The sequence below is a fragment of the Oryx dammah genome, unplaced genomic scaffold (genome assembly GCF_014754425.2).
Source record: "Oryx dammah isolate SB20612 unplaced genomic scaffold, SCBI_Odam_1.1 HiC_scaffold_13, whole genome shotgun sequence".
Taxonomy (NCBI): domain Eukaryota; kingdom Metazoa; phylum Chordata; class Mammalia; order Artiodactyla; family Bovidae; genus Oryx; species Oryx dammah.
In genome coordinates this window covers 38,424,382-38,447,029 of record NW_024070197.1, presented here as the reverse complement: position 1 = coordinate 38,447,029, position 22,648 = coordinate 38,424,382, and the positions used below count along the sequence as shown (strand labels likewise).

The window sequence follows — 22,648 nt, the reverse complement described above, 5'->3', positions numbered from 1 at the left end:
ATAAAAGCAAACCCCTCCTTCTGCTCTGCAGAAGCAAGACGAGGTCTGCTCTAGTTTGAAGAGCCCCGCCCACTCCCCACGAAACAATACGCAAACGGCTCTATTCGCGCTCCCAGCCGACCTCTCGCGAGGCCTTCCCTTCGCATCCAGAAACCAGATTTTGCACTTCAACCGGGCTTTTACCTCTGCTGTCAGAGACCTAAGCGGGAAAGCGTTGTGCCTGGCTCAGACCACGCTCAAGGCGGCAAAAGGACACACCTTCATGCACCCAACCGCACGTCTTCTAAACCCAGCTGCGGACACTTGGCCTCAAAGATTTTTCAGCGGGGATGATATCAGTTCAGTTCAGTTCAGTCGCCCAGTCGTGTCCGTCTCTTTGCGACCCCATGGACTGCAGCACGCCAGGCCTCCCTGTCCATAGCCAACTCCCGGAGCCTACTCAAACCCATGTCCATTGAGTCGGTGATGCTATCCAACCATCTCATCCTCTGTCGTCCCCTTCTCCTCCCGCCTTCAATCTTTCCCAGCATCAGGGTCTTTTCCAATGAGTCAGTTCTTCCCATCAGGTGGCCAAAGTATTGGGAGTTTCAGCTTCAGCATCAGTCCTTCCAATGAATATTCAGGAATGATTTCCTTAGGATGGACTGGTTGGATCTCCTTGCAGTCCAAGGGACTCTCAAGAGTCTTCTCCAGCATATTTCAAAAGCTGCTGCTGCTGCTAAGTCGCTTCAGTCGTGTCCGACTCCGTGCTGAGTGCAAATCCTTGCTTGTCTTCCGCGCGAAGGCGAAATGAACGTCACGTGCTCCGGAGCGGGGAAATAGGCCCCGCCCTCGAAGGTCCGGCCCCCGGACGCCGGAAGCGCCGGTGCGGGTCTACAGACGCGGGAGGCTCCGTGCCCTCGGAGCATGGCGACCCAGGCGAAGCGCCGGCGGGTAAGTCACGGCGGGCGGCGCGGGTGCACCCCTTTCCACCGCGCCACGCCACTCTCCCGCCCTCCTGGCGCGCGCGCTCCGCGCCCTGCCGCGGGTCATTCGCCGCTCTTCGCGTCCCCTCCCCAACCCTGGGCCTTCTTCCTCCGCGCGCGCGCTCCCGTCTTCTCCGCCCACATCGAGCTCTCCCGGGCGGGGCCGCGCCACTGCGCTTGCCTGTCTTAGGTGGCCGGGCCTGCGAGCAGCGACGAAGACCCGGCCCCGGTGGCCAGCTTCCTGAGCTGGTGCCAGCGGGTGGGACTGGAGCTGAGTCCCAAGGTGAGAGGGGGACTGGGGGAGGCGGGTGCAGCGGGGAAGCGGACGCGGGCCAGCTCTGAGCGGCCATTCTCTCTGCTCAGGTCGCGGTGAGCCGGCAGGGCACGGTGGCCGGCTACGGCATGGTGGCCCGGGAGAGCGTGCAGCCCGGTGAACTGCTGTTCGCGGTGCCGCGGGCCGCGCTCCTGTCGCAGCACACCTGCTCCATCAGCGGCGTGCTGGAACGAGGTGGGCACGCCGACAGGGGTGGAGAGATGCGGAGTTGGGCCCGCGGGGTCCCTAATCTCCGTGTCTCCCCCAGAGCGAGGCGCGCTGCAGAGCCAGTCGGGCTGGGTGCCGCTGCTGCTGGCGCTACTCCACGAGATGCAGGCCCCGGCCTCGCCCTGGAGCCCCTACTTTGCGCTCTGGCCCGAGCTGGGCCGCTTGGAGCACCCCATGTTCTGGTGAGAGCCGTAGGATGGGATGGGGAGCGCCAACACCGTACGTTGCCTGGCTCGAACCGCTTGCCCTTGGGACACGGGTGCCAAGCGCTAGTCTCGGTAGATTGGGTGAAGAACCTGGGTGGGGATGTCACTGCAGGCCAGAGGAGGAGCGCCGGCGATTGCTGCAAGGCACAGGCGTACCCGAGGCCGTGGAGAAGGATTTGGCCAACATCCGCAGCGAGTATTATTCCATTGTGCTGCCTTTCATGGATGCCCACCCCGATCTTTTCAGCCCCAGGGTCCGATGTCTGGAACTCTACCGCCAGCTCGTGGCTCTTGTGATGGCCTACAGGTCAGTGAGTAGAGCCTTGCAAAGGACTCTCTTCTTTAGAACTCTGTTGAGTGACCAGAAGGGAAAGAACAGTGGGCCCCACCCCAACACTGGGCTTTAGCCAAGTTCTCTCTGTGGCAGCTTTCAGGAACCACTGGAGGAAGAGGATGATGAAAAGGAGCCAAACTCCCCTTTGATGGTGCCTGCTGCAGACATACTAAACCATTTAGCCAATCACAATGCCAATCTAGAATACTCTCCAGTGAGTGGATCCCTCCCAGTTCTTGTTTCTGTGCCTTGATGCTTGGGCATTTGAATCCAACCAATGTCTTCTTCATGCTGGCCTGGCAGTTGAGCCAAATGGGCTCAGTTCTCCTCATACTAGAAATGAGTAGGTGAAATTAGTTCCTCCGCTATGTACTCTGCTTGCATATTACAGTGAAATTCTCTGAATGCAAATTAAAGCCTTCAAAGAAAGTTGGGGTTAATCCTCTGCTAAACCTGTGCCATCATTGTTTTGGTGCTTTAGGTCTGTTCTGTACAGTGCCAATGAGCTGAGATTGTGTCAGGGCCCTTTGGACAACAATCTGAAACAGCCATAGCGTCAGTACTTTTCAGAAGAGGGGATGTTCCTAAGAAAGGGTTTAAGATGATACCAGGTCTGTGTTTATATCTATTTGCTAAGAGGAAAGTTGCAAGAAAAGATGTAAGTTTACGGAGTTAAAAGTTAGGAAATGGCTGTTATTTTTAAAACCTTGTCTCCATTTGCTGTTCCTTCTTTGATCTGGGTTGTGGTTTTTTTGTTGGCTTTTTTTTTGCAGAGCTGCGGATATCTTAGTTACCCAACCAGGGATTGAGTCCTAACCTCTGAACCACCAGTGAATTTCCTTTGATTTGGGGTTTTTTTTTTGGCTGCACTGTGCGGCACATGGGATCTTAGTTCCCCAAGCAGGGATGGAACCCACACCTTTCTGCAGTGGAAGCTTGGAGTCTTAACCACTAAGACCACCAGGAAGTCCTCCTTAATTCATTTTTTAAAGCTAGCAACTTTTTGAAGTGCTTGAGATGACTGAGCAGAGGTTTCACCTACTAAAGCATTGGGCTGTTTAGACTTCTACAAGCCTCATTTGTTTTATTCTACAGCACAGGATCTTAACTAATAGTAGAATGTTGGTAGGTACAGCATCAGTCTCATCGCTGAACTATACCTGTTGGAGGGAACTATACTTTCCTAGGAGCGAAGTCATATTCTTAGGGATGGTCCGGAAAGGATTTGACCCCAGCTTCTGAACCCTTCCACCCCAGACTTGTCTTCGGATGGTGGCCATTCAGCCCATTCCTAAAGGCCATGAGATCTTCAACACTTACGGGCAAATGGCTAACTGGCAACTGATTCACATGTATGGTTTTGCTGAACCATATCCTGACAACACGAATGACACAGCTGACATTCAGATGGTGACTGTTCGTGAAGCCGCGTTACAGGGTGAGTGGTTTAACTCACACTGGTGTATGTGTCTGTCCTTGCCCCCTTTTTGTGGACTAAGGAGAAATGAGGTTTGGGGTTTACCAAGACTTTCACACCGGTACTTTTCTATCTATAGGAACAAAAGTTGAAGCTGAAAGGCTCCTACTGTATGAACGCTGGGATTTCTTATGCAAATTGGAGATGGTAGGGGAAGAGGGAGCCTTCGTGATTGGGCGTGAAGAGGTACTGACTGAAGAGGAACTGGCCGCTACACTCAAGGTAAATGCTCAAAATGAGTATTTAGAGCTAGAGGAAAGGTGGCCTGGGCAGAGTACATGCAAATGCTGCCGGGATAGGCCAGCTTCTCTGAATCAGTTTCAGAAACTTGCAAGTATTACATCCTACTTCAAAGGGCCCCATGGTTGCTTCTAGGTACTGTGCATGTCTGCTGAGGAGTTCAGAGAGTTTAAAGACCAGAATGGATGGGAAGATGATAAAAGTAAAGAAGACAGCCTGACAATCACAGATATCCCCAAACTCAAAGCATCATGGAGACAGCTTCTTCGGGACAGTGTTTTGTTGACCCTGCAAACCTATGCCACAGACTTGAAAACTGAGCAAGATTTACTCAGCAACAAGGAGGTCTATGCGGCACTTAGCTGGAGGGAACAGCAAGCCTTACAGGTGCGTTACGGTCAGAAGATGATTCTACACCGGCTGTTGGAGCTGACACGTTAGCAGGCTCCCTTCTGCCTGAAGGAGTATCCCAAAGAGGAATTTCATGCTAAGCTAGTATGCACTGATGCTTGGAAAGAAGTAAAATTTGGATCTTTTGCTTTGTGTTTTGTACTAATACCAAAAGGAAAAGTAGCGAAATTGTTAACAAAATAGGATGAACTCCAAGGTAAGAGTGACATGCTGAAGGATCAGGAGCAGTAGACTTGTGAATTGCTGCTGTTACTAACACTGATAAACTTTGTAACTGTTTTGTTATCAAGTTTGAACCAAAGCAGAAATGTGATAGTGACACATTTTGTTGTAGTCTAGCATTTAATAACATGGAGCTTGAAAGTAGACCTGGTAGGTCTATCTTGAGCAACCACTTTCCCTTTTTAAAAAAACTTCCTGTTGGAGGATTGAGTAAGCTATGTTACTGGAACTCTGAGCAGTTATTTTAATTCCTTAGCAGCCTAAGACACCAGTGACATACAAGCCCCCATGTAAGATTTCTATTTATCTTGTATATATTTCAAGTGGGATAAATATAAAATATGTACCTACTCCTATTCCTTTTCTTTTAAAAATTGTATCAAAACACCATGAAGGTCTATTTTTTAAAACTGGCATTTTGAGTTTAACCACAGAAACCTGGTGCAATTAACTTTTAGAAAGGAAAAGGAAAACACTACACAGAAATCACTTCCTTATTTAAAGATGCTACATTGGGAGTGGAAAAACCTAGCATTCAGCAAAAGTTGGTGTTCCCCAATGGGAAGGCTGGGTGGTCCACTTTCCTCCTCACCACCAGCACTGGCTGCTACTGAGAAAGGCACAGTGGACTCGTGTGTGTCATAACTTTAATGTTTGACTACAGTATGCATACACATACAAGAAGTAGGGAGGCTAAAGTCCAGGAACTAGAAAGGCTACGAAATACAACACACGGACCAATACACTTACAAAACATTCAAAATCCTTACAAAAGGGGCTGTATTGGTCCTTTTGACTTGGTTGTTGAATTCAGCCTGTATGGCCATTCATTGGGTTAATGGGGAAGGGCAATTCATACTATTTGGCTCCTTTCTGCACAATTTACAAGTTACTGTAATGAGAGATGGGGGGGCTTTAGGCCTGGTTTGGCTTCCCTTTATAAAAAGTGTCTCACAGGGCCCAAGAGAGTGTGTTCTCTAGCAGGAAAGAGAAAATGATGCTCTCCCAGCAGCAAGCTGTAGATGTGGGGAAGAGGTAAAATAAAAACCTGTGGGATCCCAAATGTGAACTGCACATGTTCCTAGCATAGCAGATTCTACACATCCACATTTTTAAAAAACAACTGGGTGATTTTCAAGGTCCCTGTCCATATTTTTTTTTTAAGTTACACAATATTTAAACTGGCTTTCTTGCTATTCTTTGAGACACCTGGAATGTCAGAAGACATGGTGCTATGCCCCACCCCCACTCCACCCCCAGACAAGTGCATGGCATCAGCAGCTCCTTCCATTATAAATTGGGCAGGTACCAGTTTACCTAGTTGCCTTGAACACATTTTGCACAAACCCAAGAAGTTTCAGACAAAGGTTTTCTCTTTCATATATTTACACAAGTTCAAAATGATATTCACAGCATCTTCTAAATTTTGGCCAAGAGTCAAAAAAATGCATTTAAACTTTGGAACGTGTCCACATAGACAGGTAGCTGACCCAAACAGTAATTGGGGCAGATACCTAAGAACCAAAGGGCTGGGAAAGTCAGGAAGAGCTGAAAGGATCTTCAGCCAGTTTATGAACTTGGTACAGTGGGACCTCCAGGCAGACACATTTACAACAGAGATGTGGTTCCATCTAACTGGCACCTGTCCCTTCCATTACTTGCTGAGCCTGCTTTTGTCCCATGCAGCACTGTGCGACGGACTGGAATAACCTGAAGAATGAAGACAAGTACAAGCTGGTGAGAAAAATACAGGCCTGACCAAACCTTGTGTCTTACTAATTTTGGCTACTACTCCCTTCTTAATCACCCACCCAAGCTGAAGCCATCAAGTGAATTACTTTTGACTCACTTTTCAATTTCTGGGGCACAGTGTACAAATTCATGGTTCCAGAATTTAAATGCTGGATTTTTAATCAGCTCAATGAAGGTAATAAGAAGACCCCAAGGATGTGGCCTATTTACAATCAACCGTTCCAAAAGAACCCTGGAGAATGGAAGAAAAAGTTGATCAATGCACAGGAAAACACCAGATCATGACCACTTCTTCATTAGCTTTAGAAAAGGAAGGTGGATATACAGAATAGTTAGCGTAAATAGACCCTAGAATTACATAAAGTAGGTTTGAACCCCACCTCTTCCCACTACTGAGCCCAGAAAACTAAGGTAAATAGATCATAGATTACATTGCACAGAGAAAATAATCACTTAATACATACTCAAATAATAAAGAATTTTAATACTACTAGTACACATGTAAACGGGGGGGGGGGGATTCTTCTGAATGGCAGTCAGTATTGGCTTAAATATTCACATCCTTTGACCTAACCGATTGTACTTCTAAATTTATCCTAAAGACGTAATAAAGCACAGGAACAAAGACATGAGTACAAGGATGTTCATTGATGCTTTATATGTAATCACTAAAAGGACTTTTATCATCTCAACATCTAATAATAAAATACTAATTTTTAGTCTATAAAACTAAGGAATATTAATACCTAGAAGCCAATAATAGGTGAAGGGGCAAGTCTGGTCCAGTTCTTTAAGTTTGCCTGTATATTTCTCACTAGGATGTACCCATTTCCTAATCTGCAAATGCTGTATATAGTCCAAGCAATCTGCAATAGATTCCTAACTATTGTTAGTAAAACACAAGTATGATCCTGTTATTTCTCCTGCTTAAAACCTTACAACCTATGGGTAATAAAGACAAGTTTAAGCTCTTTAACATGACCTTTGAAAGGCCTGATGCTTCAGGACTCAGGTTAAATATGCTGACAACAACACTTGAGAAAAATCCCTAATCCATAAAAATACTGGTACCTTGTGTTGAAAACTACTTTTTGGTTTCAACAATGATTAGTAATTCTGTTTGTGTGTATGGTTTTTTTTTTGGTGCCCATCAGACTAATTTTCAGGAGGGCAGGAACCAAGTCCTTTTGTTCACAACTATTTAACACATGGGCTTCCCAGGTGGTTCAACTGTAAAGAATCTGCCTGCCTATGCAGATGCAAGAGATGTGGGTTCCATTCTTGGGTTGGGAAGATCTCCTGGAGGAGGAAAGGCTATCCACTCCAGTATTCTTGTCTGGAGAATCCCAGTATTTGTCCAGTGTTCTTGGCTGGACAAAGCAGCCTGGTGGGCTACAGTCCATAGGGTCTCAATGAATCAGACATGCCTGAACACGCAAGTATTTAACACAGATACTCAGTGAACATGGAATGCGTAGGAAAAACACTCAGAATTCATAATAAAAGGGAAGAGATTCCATTTAGAAACTCCAAAAAACAGACTTCTGTCTTACCTTGTGATCTGTTCTTGAATAGCTTCAGTGTTGGCCTCTGCAAAAAGGTACAGCATGGTACAGCTGAAGTAGTGAGTGTGGCTATTTGGGTACCGCAGCTGATTTGCAATTGCATTCAAGAAGAGATACCGACCTAGAAATTAAGACAGCTTAGCGAGAATTTGTTCTTCAAAGGCTGAATCATTCTGACTGGCTAGGGTCTGGATTTCTGATAAAGGCTCTCATGTTATCCTTTAATTTCAACCAGTGGGACTTGGACCCCCAAAGAGTTTTCATTTCTCTGGGTTTTACTTCACTGTTTTCCACATTAAAAAATTTTTTAGTTGAAAACTATTTTGAGAATTATTGCATATTAACATGTAAATAAAAAATTTAAGTATTTCCCCCCCAAAAAAGTTTATTACTGTAGAGTGTCAATGTTTTACATTCTGCTGGATTCTCACTTCTGCCCTTTTGTTCAGTCTGTTCCAGTATGGTATTTCATTCATGTAGCCTCTGGAAACCTTCACTGTACACTAGTAACAAAATGAGTGAGTGAAAAAAAGCAAATGTTTCATTATGAAAATAGTTTTGACCTCACAGTCCCTCTATAAGGGGTTTACCTTGGGGATAACCCACCAAGGGTTCCCAGTCTCTACTTTGAAACTGGCATCATCTTAACTGGATTTGGTTGTCTGTGTCTGCTTGGTATTACTCACAGCTTCAACACTGCCTTGGAGACTACCCTTTTTTTTTTTTGCTGTTGGGCTGTGGATGCAGTGGTATTGACCTGTGTTAAATCTTTGATTTTTAAGCTGTCTCAGACCCTCCCCCCCACCACAAATACGCAAGTAGTATATACTTAAAATTAGCCTCTCAAGGATCCATAGTGGAGTTAAAAAGCCAAGACAAGCAGGACTGTATAGTTGGTCACCACCTACGTGGGTCTCTCTTACAATGAATACAGAACACCAAAAGATGTAGTTCAAGCAAGCGAGATACAGCCTACACCAGAAATTATAACGTGAACATTTTGCAAAGCAGGTAGGGCGAGTCCTATTCACTAATCTTTCTTTACACATGGAATATGTAACATACTGCTTGGCAAAGAGGCACCAATAATGCTGGAATAAAAAGCAGGCTAGCAAAACAAGTGAGCCTATATTTAAAGAGAGGCTAGTAAAAAAGAATGTTTATTTTCACACTAAAAAAAAAAACCAACAACAATACACTTGTATATACTCAAATATTAACTGATATGGTAAGGATTCTGGATGGTTTTTACCCCCTTTATGCTTTTCTGTGTTTTCTGCATTGAGCAGATACTACTGAATTAAAATAATCAGCCAGACCTATAATCATATTGACAGAAAATTCTCTATTGTGGCTTAAAGTATTTTTAGGACCAGACTATGACCAAATACACAGGAAACTTGACTCTGAGAACTGGCTGGCTCCACTCACCTTCAGTGTCCAAATCCACAGCCAGGTTCTGGAAGATGTCCATGTGAGCTGAGTGCGTGATGGTGCTCATCGAAGGTGTGCTGCCCTTGTTGTGGATGTGTGCAATGGCCTGAGTCCCTACATAGAGCACCAGTGCATTAATGAGCTGGAGGTTGTAGCGATTACCAGGCTCATTGGATACCTAAGTGAACAAAACAGAAAGCTCCTGACTTACTCGCACTGATAGATCTAAGAATCCTTTTTATGACTTTCAGAGAAAAGCTGAACTGCTCCCAATATTCTCTGTGACTTAAATTTTAGAAATTTGTTTTGATTTTGTATGGTTATGTAACAAATACACAGATGCTCAAGGACAGTATGTCAATAAAAGAGATATGATTTCCCTTGGGAAACCAAAGCTTTACCAGTTACCAGCACAAAAATAAAGTTTATAAAGCCAAAATATGTATTATCTCACTTATTAAAAAAAAAAATTGAAGAGGGAAAAAGATGTGGTTTCTTGGTATGGGAAGACTGGAAAAATAATACAGCCTCATCATTTTCTATACAGCAAACTGAATCAGAATCCATTTTAGAAGAGTCTTAAGAGTATGAGAGCGATTATCAGCAATCTAGTCTTACAGAAAACCAGTCCATTCCCTGGCTGCCTCTTCCAAGATTATGCTATAGATGTATAGGATAAATATATGTACTTATGCTAAAATGTACAATATAATCTCATCCAACCATTAAAAATGACAATGTGCTTTAAAACCTTTAGAGCAGGTTGAAATGAGACCATGCATAGGACTAACTATGCACATAGTATTTTAATGAAAGACAGAGTTACAGTCAAACCAATTAACCTGTAGGTTGCTGCGCAGATCAGACAGGAAAGTGACGGGTGATCGAGTTTTAAGGTAGGAATCCAAATCCTTTTTGAACTGAGGTGGCATCACTCCAGTAAAATTGGTGAGAATCCGGGGAGCGATGTTAATTTCACTCAACATATCCACCTGCCACAAACAAATACAAGAATCACAATCAGAAGCATTTGTAGGGCCTTAATAGCAAACTGTCTCTATGTTATAAAGTTGTTTATATAAAATTTTGTCTTGAAGAGTATTCAATTGTTTAAAAACATTTTATTGAAATACAGCAATTTATAATGTGTTAATCTCTGTTACACAGCAAAGTGTTATTAATTAGAAGAAATAGATTACTCAAAGGTACCTATATACAAAATGATAGTAATTTCTCATTCTATACTGTTTTATCCTTCTTACAATAAGGCACAATAGGTATCTTTTGTAGAAGTCTAGTTTAAAATACAGAATGAGATTTTTTGCTCACCAAGAGCCCTACTCTTTGAAAAGATATCCCAGCAAAGTAAGACATCATATTCTCTACTTTAAAAAAAAAATCCATGTGACAGAAGAAAACAGTAAAAAATACATAAAAATTACAGTAGCCATGTAAGGGTGGTATGATCTTAAAACAGTCCCTTCTCACTTTTCTTTGGACGGTTTAAACAAAATGCAAGTACACACCTATGAAATGTGGCATTACTAGTGTCTATTCTGCAGTGCTGTGCCACTAGGGCCACCCAACAAATGACTGGCCCAATACCTAGGTGGAGGTTCTGTAAATACAGCTGAATTTAATATCAGAACTGAAAATAGCAACTAGACAAATACTGTGAACCAATATCCAGCAGCAGTCTCATACTTTATCAGGTTTAATAACATAACTGCTTCCCCCCAAAGAGCATCGTTCTGTAACAGGTATCTTGTAGGTATGTGTGTGCTGGGGGCAGCATATACCTCTTAGCAGAGAAAGGACTAAAATACTAACATACAACTTTCTTTTCCTTAAACTATTTAGAACTTTACCTTCAGATTAGGAGTGAATGGGTCTGGGAGCCTCATGTTTCTTGGGAAGGCACTCAGGATCAGATTTCTTAGCTGGATACAATTAGGTGGGATCACGTCACAGAATCCATAATGGTAATCACAAAGGAACTCGGGAAAATCATGCAAAAGAACTAGCAGCACCCTTAAAGTGCCCTATTTTTCAAAAACAAGAAAAACATTGGCTGTTTCCACATTAAGTAAGAAAACAAGAGTAACATTTTTACTATTATAAATTTAACTGAAGGGAGGGGAAAAAAGGCAAAACTAGGTACCCAGAGTTTATAAAAAAATACAACTTACCAAAACCCAAACAAAAAAGAAAATCTGAATAGCCCTTTATAATACAGAAGTTAAATATTTGTTAAAACTCTTTCCTCAAAGAAACTCTAGGGCTGGCTTTACTGCCAAATCCTTACAAATATTTAAGGAAAAATTAATACTATTCAATCTTAATACAAAAAGATTATTTTCCAACCTCTTCAATAAAAGTAGCATAACTTTGATCCCAAGATGACATGAAAACTAAAAAAACAATCCTAAAGTCAAAATGGAAATCAGTGATACATCACAACCAAATGATCCACAAATGAATGCAATGGCAGTTTAACAATCTGAAAATTAATGGACTAATAACATTCACAAAAAAACACATGACCTTGAGTTCAAGAAAGCATCCAATAAAATTCAACACTCATTTTAATGATTTTTAAAACTATCAGTAAATTATGATTAAAAGGGCATTTCCTTAACCAGAAAATGGTACCTACAAAACCACAGATTTATAAAAACATTATACAATTTCACAAAAACATCAATATCTGGGAATAAGTCTAAGGGAAGTAAAATTAAAGACCTAACAACTAAATGGAGATACACATGGGTTGAAAGGTTCGATATTACTAAGGCATCTATTTTCTCCAAGTTGATCTACATATTCTGTGAAATCTCAATCTAAATCCCAGAAAGTTTTACAAGTAAAGCTAATTGCAAAGTTTTATGGGACTGCAAATGATACAGAATAGCCAAAATAGTGTTACAAGAAAGCAAAGTTGAAGAAGATTTTGCTCTACCTTTACAGTAAGTCTTACCATCAAGACCTTTTGATCCTGGGCTAAGAACAGATCAACAGATAAACTAGAGAGATGCCCATACACAGTCAACTAGATCATACAGGTACTAAATCAACTGGTCAGTTTGACTACACTGAATTTAAAGCATCTATCCCTCAAAAAACATATTACTTTTAAGGGAGTGAAAAGGCAAGCTACAGGAATAGGAGATGTCTGAATATACATCATCAAACGGCTTACATCCAGAATACATAAGAATCCTAAAAAAAGAAGAAAAACCCAGATAATCCCAAAGGGATATGAGCACAAGGATGGAAGAGGTACATCATCAAAGGCGGATACCCAACTGGCCAATCTACACACAAAAATCTTATTAAGAAATCAAGGAAATGCAAATTAAATCCACAGTAAGCTCCTTCTGCACAACTGCCAAAATTACTAAAAAGAAAAACAGACAATTTCAAGTATGTTAAGTATGGGGAGAAACAGTTTAATGCGATTCTGGAAGAGTTAACTGGTGCACACACTGATATATGAACATCAAACACTGGTTATACAAATTATGTTCAACTTTTGCACTTTTCTGAATATGTGTTATACTTTAAAAGCTTAATAAAACCAACATTAGCCCTCATACTGCCAGCTGAAGTATTTTTCAAGTGTTTTAAACTGCTTTGAGTGTTAGGTTTTAATTATTCTAATTTTACAACTTCAAATTAATTACCTTGTAGAGGATTTGCATAGGTTTGGTGAGTTCCACATTTCTAAGGAAAGGCGCTAAATATTTGAATAAATCAATCAGTAACTGTGCATACATAGGCCATCCCTGAAAGAAAGAACATATGGGTCATAATTACACTCAGCTGCTGTCCTGCCACCAAAAAGGTTGCCCAAGCAGCTACACTGTGACTATTATTTTCTTCATAAACCTCTCTTAAAGACTGACTGGCATGAAAAAGGAGTAAGCAAAATAATGCAGATAATGGGAAATGATATTTGAAACAAACTGGCTCCAGAAATTACAGGATATATAGGTCCTTCTGCCTGCACCAAATAGGGGAAGGATGTTTCAGCCAGAACACAAATCACCCAGCCAACTAAGAAACTCACATGTTTTCTTAATTTCTTCAAGTCCTGGATCTCAACTATTTATTTTTCCCACGTTCAATTCCTCAACTCTTAGCAAATAACCTCATCCAATTTACAACATGAATCCTTTATTTTCACCCAAATTTGGCCTGCTTACCATATTCCAGTTATACCAATTATGTGCAGTTTGGGTAGATTTTATTCAGTATTGTTCTTCCTCAAATACCAAATCCATTTAAGGATTATTTCACTTTTTTTTTTTAAACCAAACACATAGCAGTCACATTTGTCTTCTGATCTGAAGGGTCAATCAAAGGTACTTCCTTAGACTCATCTGCCATTTAATTGCAAGATGAGAGAGAAACGTTATCATATAACTGTGTTTATTCACAATTATACAAAAAACTCATCTCAAATTTTATCTTAATTCTTCAAATACAGTAGAGACCAGTGGTCCTCAACCCTGAATGTATGAGTCTTTAGTATTCAGAGTGAGAACTTGTAAAAGTGGCAGGTTCCCGAGTTCCATTACTCAAGAGTTTTATAGAACTGTCTACAGAGGAGCTTTAGGGTCTCAACATTTTTTGGAAAATCCCTTACAAGGCTGACATAAGGTGACTCATGACAACTTGGAGAAGCCATACGCTAATCATTGAGGAATGGCTTTCAGGTCAAGTACCTGTTAGGCCTCTCCCCATGCCCTGACTCTACACTAAATGTAAGGACTCCCAACTAAGCCTGAAAGAAGTCCAGTGGCCACTGAATGACTAAGAGTGCCAGTAAGTCCCAGGTAGTTACAGTCTTCATCTGTAGGAGATAAACTGCAGCCACACCTTCTGCTGTGGCGTGTGTGCCAGCATTCTTGCAATAAATATCCGATGGGAGATCAGTTCAAGCCAAGCATACACAAAGCCAGGAGCTTTGGTAGGCCTCAAAATGTGGAATGTGTTGCTGAAAGAAGAAAACCTTAGTCAGAAGCACAGTCCAACTTAAAGTTAAAAAAAAAAAAAAAAGACTAGAAGTAGACAATATGCAAGCTGCATGGTGAAATCAACATGCTTCTAACCCACAGAGTTCTCACATTTTATGACACTAAAACAGCAATCCTTAACATTATTATTTTCAGTAACTCACCAGAAAGCTGTAAGTGTCTGGAAATTAATGGTTTCCAACACATGCTCAGGTGCATTGAGTTCCAGGAGCAGCATGATAAAAATTCGATGGTAGGGGAGTTGCTGAAACTCACTTTGCCGAACATCATGATCCTGTAGGAGAACTCCCACTACTATACCGAGGACCTATAGAGCACACAGATTATACAGCATGTAAATCACAAAGACAGTTCATTTACCAATCTCTAGTCATGCTTCATACCTTTCATTCTTATGCCTCACATGGAAGTAAACAGAAAATTATATACTGGTAGCCAAAGGGACCACACGTTGGTTTGATTTGCCCTGTACTTTTATATGTTTTCTCTGAATTTCCATAACCATGGACCAGACATGTACACTCTCCACAAATTTTTTTTTCTAAAGCTCTAGAAGTCAGCATGGTAACATATTTTATCCTGTTTACACAACCAACCTAATTTTTCTGGTCTGACATTGGAGAAGGAAATGGCAACCCACTCCAGTATTCTTGCCTGGAGAATCCCATGGACGGAGGAGCTTGGTGGGGTACAATCCACGGGTTGCAAAGAGTCGGACACGACTGAGCGACTTCACTTTCACTTATAAAGCTTACAGGAGGCAAATGATGTATAGTTCTCTTGGCATTTAGGAGATGGGAGGTCAGATATACTGTTAGGTTGCAGAAACATTGCAGAACTATCCTGCACTCCACTTGATTTCACCACTGAAGAGCAGGGGACGTGAAACCCATTTGTAACTACCCAAGACCAAAGTCTAAGTTCATTTTTGTACTATCTTAAAATTCAAATTACCAGGAATTCCACTGCAGAAATCAAAGAAAAACTCTGTTCCTTTTCAGAAAATCAAAGACAACTGCAATGTCACTCATGGTATCTGAGTTGTCAATCTTATGTTATCAATGGAGATGCCTAGCCATCCCATTCACAGTTAACTCTGTACTTGGGGGCAAATCTTATACTACCCTAAGTCTCTTCTAATGTAGTCATTACCAAACAGTAACACACTGAAAATACCATATACCTTTTTGTTTTGAGAGAGGGTGTCTTTCAGTTAAGGCACCATACTCTAAAATTCGGTGATTATGTTTACTTATTATCTATGAATTTCATTTCTGGACAGAAAGTGGGATATTACAAAATGTTCTGAGGGCCCTGTAGGGTTGAGAACCACTGATGCAGACTTCAAGTGTGCAAAAGTCTAAGGAAAGAAAGGATTTCAGACCTTATTCAGCAGATTAATCTTTGTGACAGTGTTGGTGGCCTCCCCTGAGTGCTTTACTAGCAGTGCAATGAGTCGGACAAAGGCATCCAGGTTGTGATAGCACTTGGCTCGGATCATGGTGGGATTAGCAGCAGGATTGTGCTGCTGCTCTGCCTGAGCACGGTAACTGATTTCAACACACATTTCAGTACACAGACGGAAGAACCTTGTTATGAGGTCATCAGTCTTCAGGATTCCTTGCTGGTGCATCTACCAAGGGAACAAAAACATTAGAAGGCAGGATGAGATAACACACATGAATAAACGTTAAATTTTCATGCTAAGAAGTATTCTCTCATTTAATCCTATTGTCACATTTCTAACTGTTACTTTGTAAAACAATAGAACCCATGACAGAATTCCATCAATTTTGACGGAAAATGAGAAAGAAGATAATAACAGGGCAATTTTAAACAAGCAGTCCATAGCCAATAATTTCAGAAGTTAACTATGCAAGTTAAACCACCTTTTTAGTAACCCATTAAGTCATATTAAGACATTCTGGTCAATGTGTATTTCCCCCAAGTAAGAGATTAAGTTACATATACTTTATTTCCTCACAAAATTTAAGATAATTTCTTCCATCTGACTTAACCAAAAACAACAAAATTTTTGAAACTCCAACTAGTTGTACTAGGAAAATCAAGTAATAATTTATACAGTAAGTAGGTACCAAATTAAAATGCTCACAGATCATACCCAGCTATTTTAATACAAATTAAGATAAAGTGAAAAGGGTAAGTTTATTTAAAAGAAAGGATAAGTCCAAATTTTACGACATAATCTGGAAGTTAAGCAGAGAAGTTATTTGGCTAGTACAAGAAGAAAAAGAAGACAGTGTAAAAAACATTAAGGCTGCAGAGGGAGGTCAGTGCTTACTAAGCAATGAAACCAAGCCCAGAATGAAAACTTGTTTTAAAAAGTTTCCAAGATAATGGTCAAGTTAACTGTCCCTTGATAAGTAATTAACACAGCTGAACTGATGTTAATAATACCCTAGGCAAAACAGATGGCCTGCAAAGGGACTTCTGTACAATAAAATCTAAAAAACTAAGTGGGGAGAAGAAATGAGGACAGACTGCTATGATCAAGAGGGAGCATAAGAGGAGAAAGGAATTCTCAAAAAGATTCAAAAGCACAGAAAAATATATTATCTTTTTCAAACGAAGAGAAGAAACAAGAGCAAATAAGCCAAGAGGAAGAGCCGAGACAGGTGCCACATCCATACCCATGAAATATCAATGATCACAAAAACCAATTGATTTGAAATTCCTCCATCCAAATTGGAAATCAAACTCTAAGTATGCAGTAGCAGCTTTTCAATAGGGTATGTTTGATAATTCCTTGGCTTCTTTTACAGGAGAAATTTACTTATTATGATGTAACTAAAAAAAAAAAAATCATCTTGAAAAGTAAATCCAATTCCTAACAACTTCTAAAAATCAAACCAGCTCTTCCATATTCATTTGTCATTCAAATGAAAGATAATTTGTATCTTTCTTTGGTGACACACCTAAGTTTTGGTCTCAGTTTGAAGAAATACAATGGTCAAAATACAGAAATAAGCTATTTTAGGAGATAGCTAAGCTAATTAATTTAGAAAGATAAAAAGCACTACCATATTTAAATACTTAAGTTTTTCTGTTATATTTTCAATTTTCAATTTTTTTTTTTTTTTTGGCTGTGTCTCACAGCTTGCAGGATCTCAGTTCCCCAGTCAGGGACTGAACTCAAGACACCAAAGTGAAAGCACCAAATCCTAACCACAAGACTACCAGGGGACTCCTTATTTTACTTTTAAACATGGGCTGTTACAGAACTTTACTTAGCCCATAATCTCATCACTGCTGATAATCAAGCTGGTAAAATTACTACATACATCTGGCAATTTTATTATTCATTAACTGGTCCACTGTATTCTGTAGCTGTGACAACTGAAATCAGATAAAAAGTACTAAAGGGGACAGCAAATGCTGACTTTACTGCTTAGTGACCAATGATGAGAAAATAAACAGTATCAATTTAACTGAGTAATGATGAAGGCATTTTTGGTTTACATGAGTATGGAGGTAACTGACCACAGGTACATAATACTGAGCTTTAATAATGGAGGCATCACACCCTACTTATGTTGAATAAAAAGCACCTTTCTTTCCAAAAGCTCTACCTGTCCAACAAACGCAGAGAAAGCTTTGGTACTGTCACGACCAGCTGCTGCTGAATGGTAGAGATTCACCCATTCCCTCAGAAGATACTCTGCCTTCTCCCTCAGGCCTGGAGGATCATCATACTCTGAGGCTTGAGAGATCCCAGAATGCATCATAAAGTTAGGGCCTCCATGAGCACGATCAATCATTGCTTCATAGTTGGATCGCACTACTTCCATCAGTTGGGGCAATCTAGTACAATAAATCCAGAATGAAAATCAGTCTACTCATGGTTGTGATTTCAAAGACATACAGTTGGAAATTTGCTTATTTAATAGAAACCACAAGAGTGATGATCATTTACCATTCCCATAATTAAACAAAACTATCCTTGGTTTTCTTTGTATCTGTTTACCCATGAGGACAAAATGTGCAAATGACTGACTTCAGTTAAGTCACTTCTTGACCAAAAAACGCCCAATGAAATGGAGCTGATGTCCGTGGTCAAAAAATTATTCACTGCATGCCCACTATGTGGCATGCTTTGTGTTACTTAATTCTCAACAGCTATTCAAGATATTATTTCCACTTTATATAAGAAACAAGCTTAGGGAGGATAAGTCAACTTTTCTAAAATCAGATTTTAAGCAGCTGAGCCAGGCCTTCAACAGAGGACTCTGACACCAAACCTAATGCTGTATGTACTGGTCTGCAGCAAGAGGGCTTGGCAGCAGTTAGTTAAGCTTTCATATTTCAAGGGACAATATTAGGCCTCACCAAAGCTTACCATATGTTGTACGTAAAGCTGTTACGTAACGGTAACGTTAGTAAGTCTACACACTCATTTCTAAAACTGCAGAATGCACAACAACCCCAAAACATTTCCTTCTCACCCTTCAGGAGCATTGCCTCTGGAGTGAGCATTAATCCTCATGAGGGTTTCAATGGTGTGGAACAGATCTGCCTCAGTAACATGGGCAACACTCCTTTCATCCACCAGCAGTATTTTTACCAATTGCATAGCAAATGCCACAGCCATGTAGTTTAAACCATTCTCCATTGACTGGCAACACAGAAAGCACAATGTAAGAAAGACAGCACCGACAGCAAACACACTTCCCAGCTACCAGTCTCCTTTCCCGCTTAATTCTCTCCATACCTGAGCGAGGTGAAGATCATACTGTTGCATATTGACCAAATGATTGCGAATTAGCAACTCCACTGCCTCCACATTATATTTGTATTCATCCCGACACTCAATTAGGCACCTAGGAAAGTCAGTATTCCTTTATTCATAAAGGCTCACCCATACTGTGGATCAAGTGAAATAAAGGGCCTGCTTCATTCAATGTTAACTTATTCCAAATTAAGGATGCCTTGAGTACCAACTGAAAATCAGTTTATCAGTTTCCAAGATTTAAAATAACCAGTAACTAAGGAGAACAGATAACCCAGTGTTAAAAGTTTTGCTAAGTCTCGAAAACAAAGCATTCCATTTAAGACATAATTCTCACAACTTAAAATTAGAAATTCTGTACGTTTGAATTTTATAAACAGGGCCATGTGGTGTGTGGGAAGGCAGTTGAATAAATATTACTCTTCTAGGACAGGGACTGACCTTGTGATCTGTTTGTTACACCATGGAGACCCATATGCCCGGCCATCTTGAAGAGCTTTCAAGACCAAGAGGTGACACTCTCTGTAGCGAAGGAGGAGGTCAGCATCAGCACCACTGGTGGCATCCAGTAAGCCCTCTACAGCCTATTGAAGGAAAAAAAGCATTCATTCAGATTCATGGAAAAGACAATACTCAGCCCAATAATCAAAGTCAATAACCAAACCTCGAAACAAAGTACAATGTTTTCTAAGGCCTCAGTAAAGAATCTCTCCCCACACACCAAAACCCTTTCCACTTGCCTCACACACACCCTCTCCCAGTTCCTTCCAGTTTATACTTACTACATTCCTCACTGTCAGAAAAGGCTTCACTGTCCCAGCAGAGCCAAAACCCATTCTGCCCCCACATTCTGCCCCCCAACCAGTACTTAGATCAACTGTCCCTCAAAACCTAAGGGAGTATCTTTTAAAGTTTCTTAAATAATCGTAATTCCTGAAAATCTTACCTTTATAGGGAAAAAAAGAAAGACTTCCCACTTTAAAATTTGTTAACTATTTGCAACACTCTATTCTGAAGAAAATCACCAGCTTACTACAGAACAGAACCTGCTTTATATTAATTTTTTAAAATCTTAACCATAAAGTAGATAATGATACAGATCACCAGATGTTTACAAACTTAGCGTCTTCTAAAACAAACAGATTAAGAACACTAACCTTCTGGAGCAATCCAAGAGCAGCAATGGCATCTCGAGAGTTCCGTGATAATACTACAACTTCCAGAAGACTTCTGAGGGCCTGAGCTTGGGGGTTCATGGCCAAAGTTGGCGGGATAGCATGAAGATGCTGCTCCAGTTCTGTAATACACTTATCATAAATCTGAGCTACATCATCTGTTGCCCAAGCTTGCTGTTTTGAAGAAACAACCAAAAAGGAGGGGAGGTGCGGAATTAAAAGATTTTCACTGGCACAAGCAGTAATTTAAAACTGGGTATGTTTACTACCCTTAATTTCTTTTCATCAAAAATATGGAAGGGCTCTTTCATTTCCCTTCCTGCACTATTTCTTCTTGATGCTGTTAGGTGGGGCAGTGCAAAATAAGCACTGGGGTGGGGTGGGGGTTTTACTTGATAGTGGAAAGCTTTGCAAACATCAACACAAACAAGTGATGAAAGATGGCATGATAAACAATGAGATAGGCTGAGGGCAGCACCCCTTGTAGCATCTAATAATCTCTTTGCAGCCTATGAAAGTAAGTAATTCAAACCATGGAAAATATAGTATTCAGTCCAACTGTTAAAACTCAGTAAGAGAATAAGAACACAGCATCATTTCTGTGCTATTCCTAGCAAACATGTACTAACTGACTCTATTCATGAGAACATATTGTACAAACCCAAATCAGGTCATTCCACTAAACCATGGGCCTGTAATCAAAGTGTCAAGGCCATGGAAGATGAGAAAAGGAGCTAGGCTAGACTGACTTGGGGGAAAAATTTTAAATATGTCAAGTAAATGAAATGCAATTCTTTTCGGGGGGCTGGAGTTAGGGAACGCAGCTTGTGAGACATTAGTTCCCTGACAGGAAACAAAACCCGGGGCCCCGCAGTGGTAGTGAGGAGTCCTATCCTATCTGCTGGACCACTAAGGAATTCTCTGAAGTGTGTGATTCTGATTTAGATTTACTATAAAAAGACCATATTAGGACACTTTGTAAAACTTGAATGAGGTCTAAGGATTAGATGATATTAACATATCAGTATTAACTCTGATTTTAATGGTTTTACTATGGTCACATAGAATGTCTCTGTAGGAAACACAAGAGAGACTGGGACTTCAAGGACAGCACCTATGTTCAAATGGTTCAGAAGAAAATGTTTCCCCCTCACATTTTCAACTTTTATAACATTTCAGATTTTTAGAAAATCTTTTTACAAAGAACAGGGCAAACCATGAGGTCACCAAGTAAATTCCTTTAGTTATGTCAAACATGAAGGTTAAATCAACCTCATGGATTAAAAGAAAATTCCCGAATGCCATGCTGATGTGATACAAAGGGGAGCTACACTCCATAATGCAACAGCTGTGGGTAATTTTTTTTCCTTGTAACTTAAGCTCCTGGGAACAAGTGACAGATTAACTGACAGAGAAACATTCAAATTAAACTATAAATTCCTCAATTTAATCCAAGACAAGTACTTACCTTCATGGGCTGGGCTAAAAATCCTGTGGGCTGACTTAAATCATTTGTGGGCAAGAAGCCAGGCACATTGCGTGCAAACTCTTCATAAACAGCCAGCTGCTTTGGGTCCACACCACCAACCTTGGAAGAAGAAAACCTGTTTAACAGGATCCTCTTCACAATCAAGGGAAACCTTTTTATCAAGTGGAAACTTCGCATGGGAGTAAGCACCAGGGTTTTGAGAAGGGACACAGGAGTCTTTACAACATTTAACACATGACTGAACAGGCATGCATGTTTCCTATTTTTCCCTGAGACCTGTCAGAGTCACCCTCATTTATAAAGACTTTTCCCACTGGCAAATGCCTAAAGTAAGACCATGCAGCCAGTGCAGTTCTCCAATGGAGCTGTAAAATTGGTAAGATTTCTCAACACTGTCTTCTCACCAACAAGCAACTAGTAATAAAAACTCAAGTATCAGAAGGGAAGACCAAGCTCAGAAACAAAAACTAGAAGGCATATGAACTTTTAACAGCAGCACTTCAACAATAGGGGTAGGGGATACATCTAAGCTATTTCTGTGTCTTCCCCACAGGCAGCCTTTAAGAGAAATAACATGCTTTTTCAGAAACAGAATTTAACCCCTATCCTAGTCCTCAGAAAGAAAACAAAGACAGGGCAGAGAGAGACACAGTCCCAAGTCTCACTTTGAGCCTGATTTGCTCTGGCATCCGCTCAGCTTGGTATGTTAACACAACAGGATCACAATACCTTCGCCCTTCTTGCCTAGCATGTTTTCTCAGCTCAAATTCCTGCAAACAAACAAAAAAATCACTGAGGTTCTTGTTATGAGGCACTTTCTTAAATGGAAAAACAAATGCTTAAAAGGCAAATGCTAAACACTTACAGTTGCTAATCTCTTGTCCATCTCAGGGCCTGCTTTTTCTACTGCAGTCTTCTGAATAAAACAGCAAGCTAATTCACAATTGTCCTGAGCTAATTGAGCAGCTGCCTGATCCATCATTTCCCTTTGTTGTGGGCTTGCAGTCTATTGGGAGGAGAAGAGACAGAAAAAAAATTAAAGTTTTCTGTG

General features: G+C 40.9%; 2 protein-coding genes across 10 annotated transcripts in view; one reads left to right on the top strand and one right to left on the bottom strand.

Moving 5' to 3' along the window:
• Nucleotides 1-726: 726 nt before the first annotated feature.
• Nucleotides 727-5,454, top strand: SETD6 (SET domain containing 6, protein lysine methyltransferase). 3 transcript variants are annotated; one of them, XM_040253869.1, is made up of 8 exons: nucleotides 926-1,248; nucleotides 1,329-1,473; nucleotides 1,547-1,688; nucleotides 1,825-2,019; nucleotides 2,140-2,260; nucleotides 3,304-3,484; nucleotides 3,603-3,745; nucleotides 3,899-5,454. In XM_040253869.1, exons 2-8 carry the CDS (start codon nucleotides 1,368-1,370, stop codon nucleotides 4,202-4,204), a joined length of 1,194 nt encoding a protein of 397 aa, XP_040109803.1. In that variant the 5' UTR covers nucleotides 926-1,248; nucleotides 1,329-1,367; the 3' UTR covers nucleotides 4,205-5,454. The 3 variants fall into 3 exon arrangements, 2 of the variants coding, with proteins under 2 accessions (XP_040109803.1, XP_040109804.1); XR_005723384.1 differs by having other exon boundaries at nucleotides 727-1,248; nucleotides 1,329-2,019; nucleotides 2,140-2,389; nucleotides 3,899-4,747; XM_040253870.1 differs by lacking the exon at nucleotides 2,140-2,260 and having other exon boundaries at nucleotides 931-1,248; nucleotides 1,329-1,688.
• The window catches only part of CNOT1 (CCR4-NOT transcription complex subunit 1), an 84,287-nt gene continuing 66,665 nt past the window's right edge, over nucleotides 5,027-22,648 (bottom strand). For 3 of the 7 annotated variants that reach the window (XM_040253862.1, XM_040253864.1, XM_040253863.1), the window contains exons 32-49: nucleotides 22,463-22,603; nucleotides 22,263-22,367; nucleotides 21,577-21,696; nucleotides 20,091-20,282; nucleotides 19,375-19,517; nucleotides 18,916-19,024; nucleotides 18,650-18,819; nucleotides 17,756-18,008; nucleotides 15,571-15,819; nucleotides 14,330-14,493; nucleotides 14,029-14,146; nucleotides 12,831-12,932; nucleotides 11,016-11,189; nucleotides 9,990-10,139; nucleotides 9,145-9,325; nucleotides 7,702-7,834; nucleotides 6,246-6,380; nucleotides 5,761-6,106 (exon numbers count right to left, since the gene is read on the bottom strand). In XM_040253862.1, coding sequence (XP_040109796.1) covers nucleotides 6,028-6,106; nucleotides 6,246-6,380; nucleotides 7,702-7,834; nucleotides 9,145-9,325; nucleotides 9,990-10,139; nucleotides 11,016-11,189; nucleotides 12,831-12,932; nucleotides 14,029-14,146; nucleotides 14,330-14,493; nucleotides 15,571-15,819; nucleotides 17,756-18,008; nucleotides 18,650-18,819; nucleotides 18,916-19,024; nucleotides 19,375-19,517; nucleotides 20,091-20,282; nucleotides 21,577-21,696; nucleotides 22,263-22,367; nucleotides 22,463-22,603 — 2,718 coding nt within the window. In that variant the 3' untranslated portion in view covers nucleotides 5,761-6,027. Of the gene's footprint in view, nucleotides 6,107-6,245; nucleotides 6,381-7,701; nucleotides 7,835-9,144; nucleotides 9,326-9,989; nucleotides 10,140-11,015; nucleotides 11,190-12,830; nucleotides 12,933-14,028; nucleotides 14,147-14,329; nucleotides 14,494-15,570; nucleotides 15,820-17,755; nucleotides 18,009-18,649; nucleotides 18,820-18,915; nucleotides 19,025-19,374; nucleotides 19,518-20,090; nucleotides 20,283-21,576; nucleotides 21,697-22,262; nucleotides 22,368-22,462; nucleotides 22,604-22,648 lie in introns of all 7 variants that reach the window. The other 4 variants (XM_040253868.1, XM_040253866.1, XM_040253865.1 and 1 more) reach the window with 3 other exon arrangements.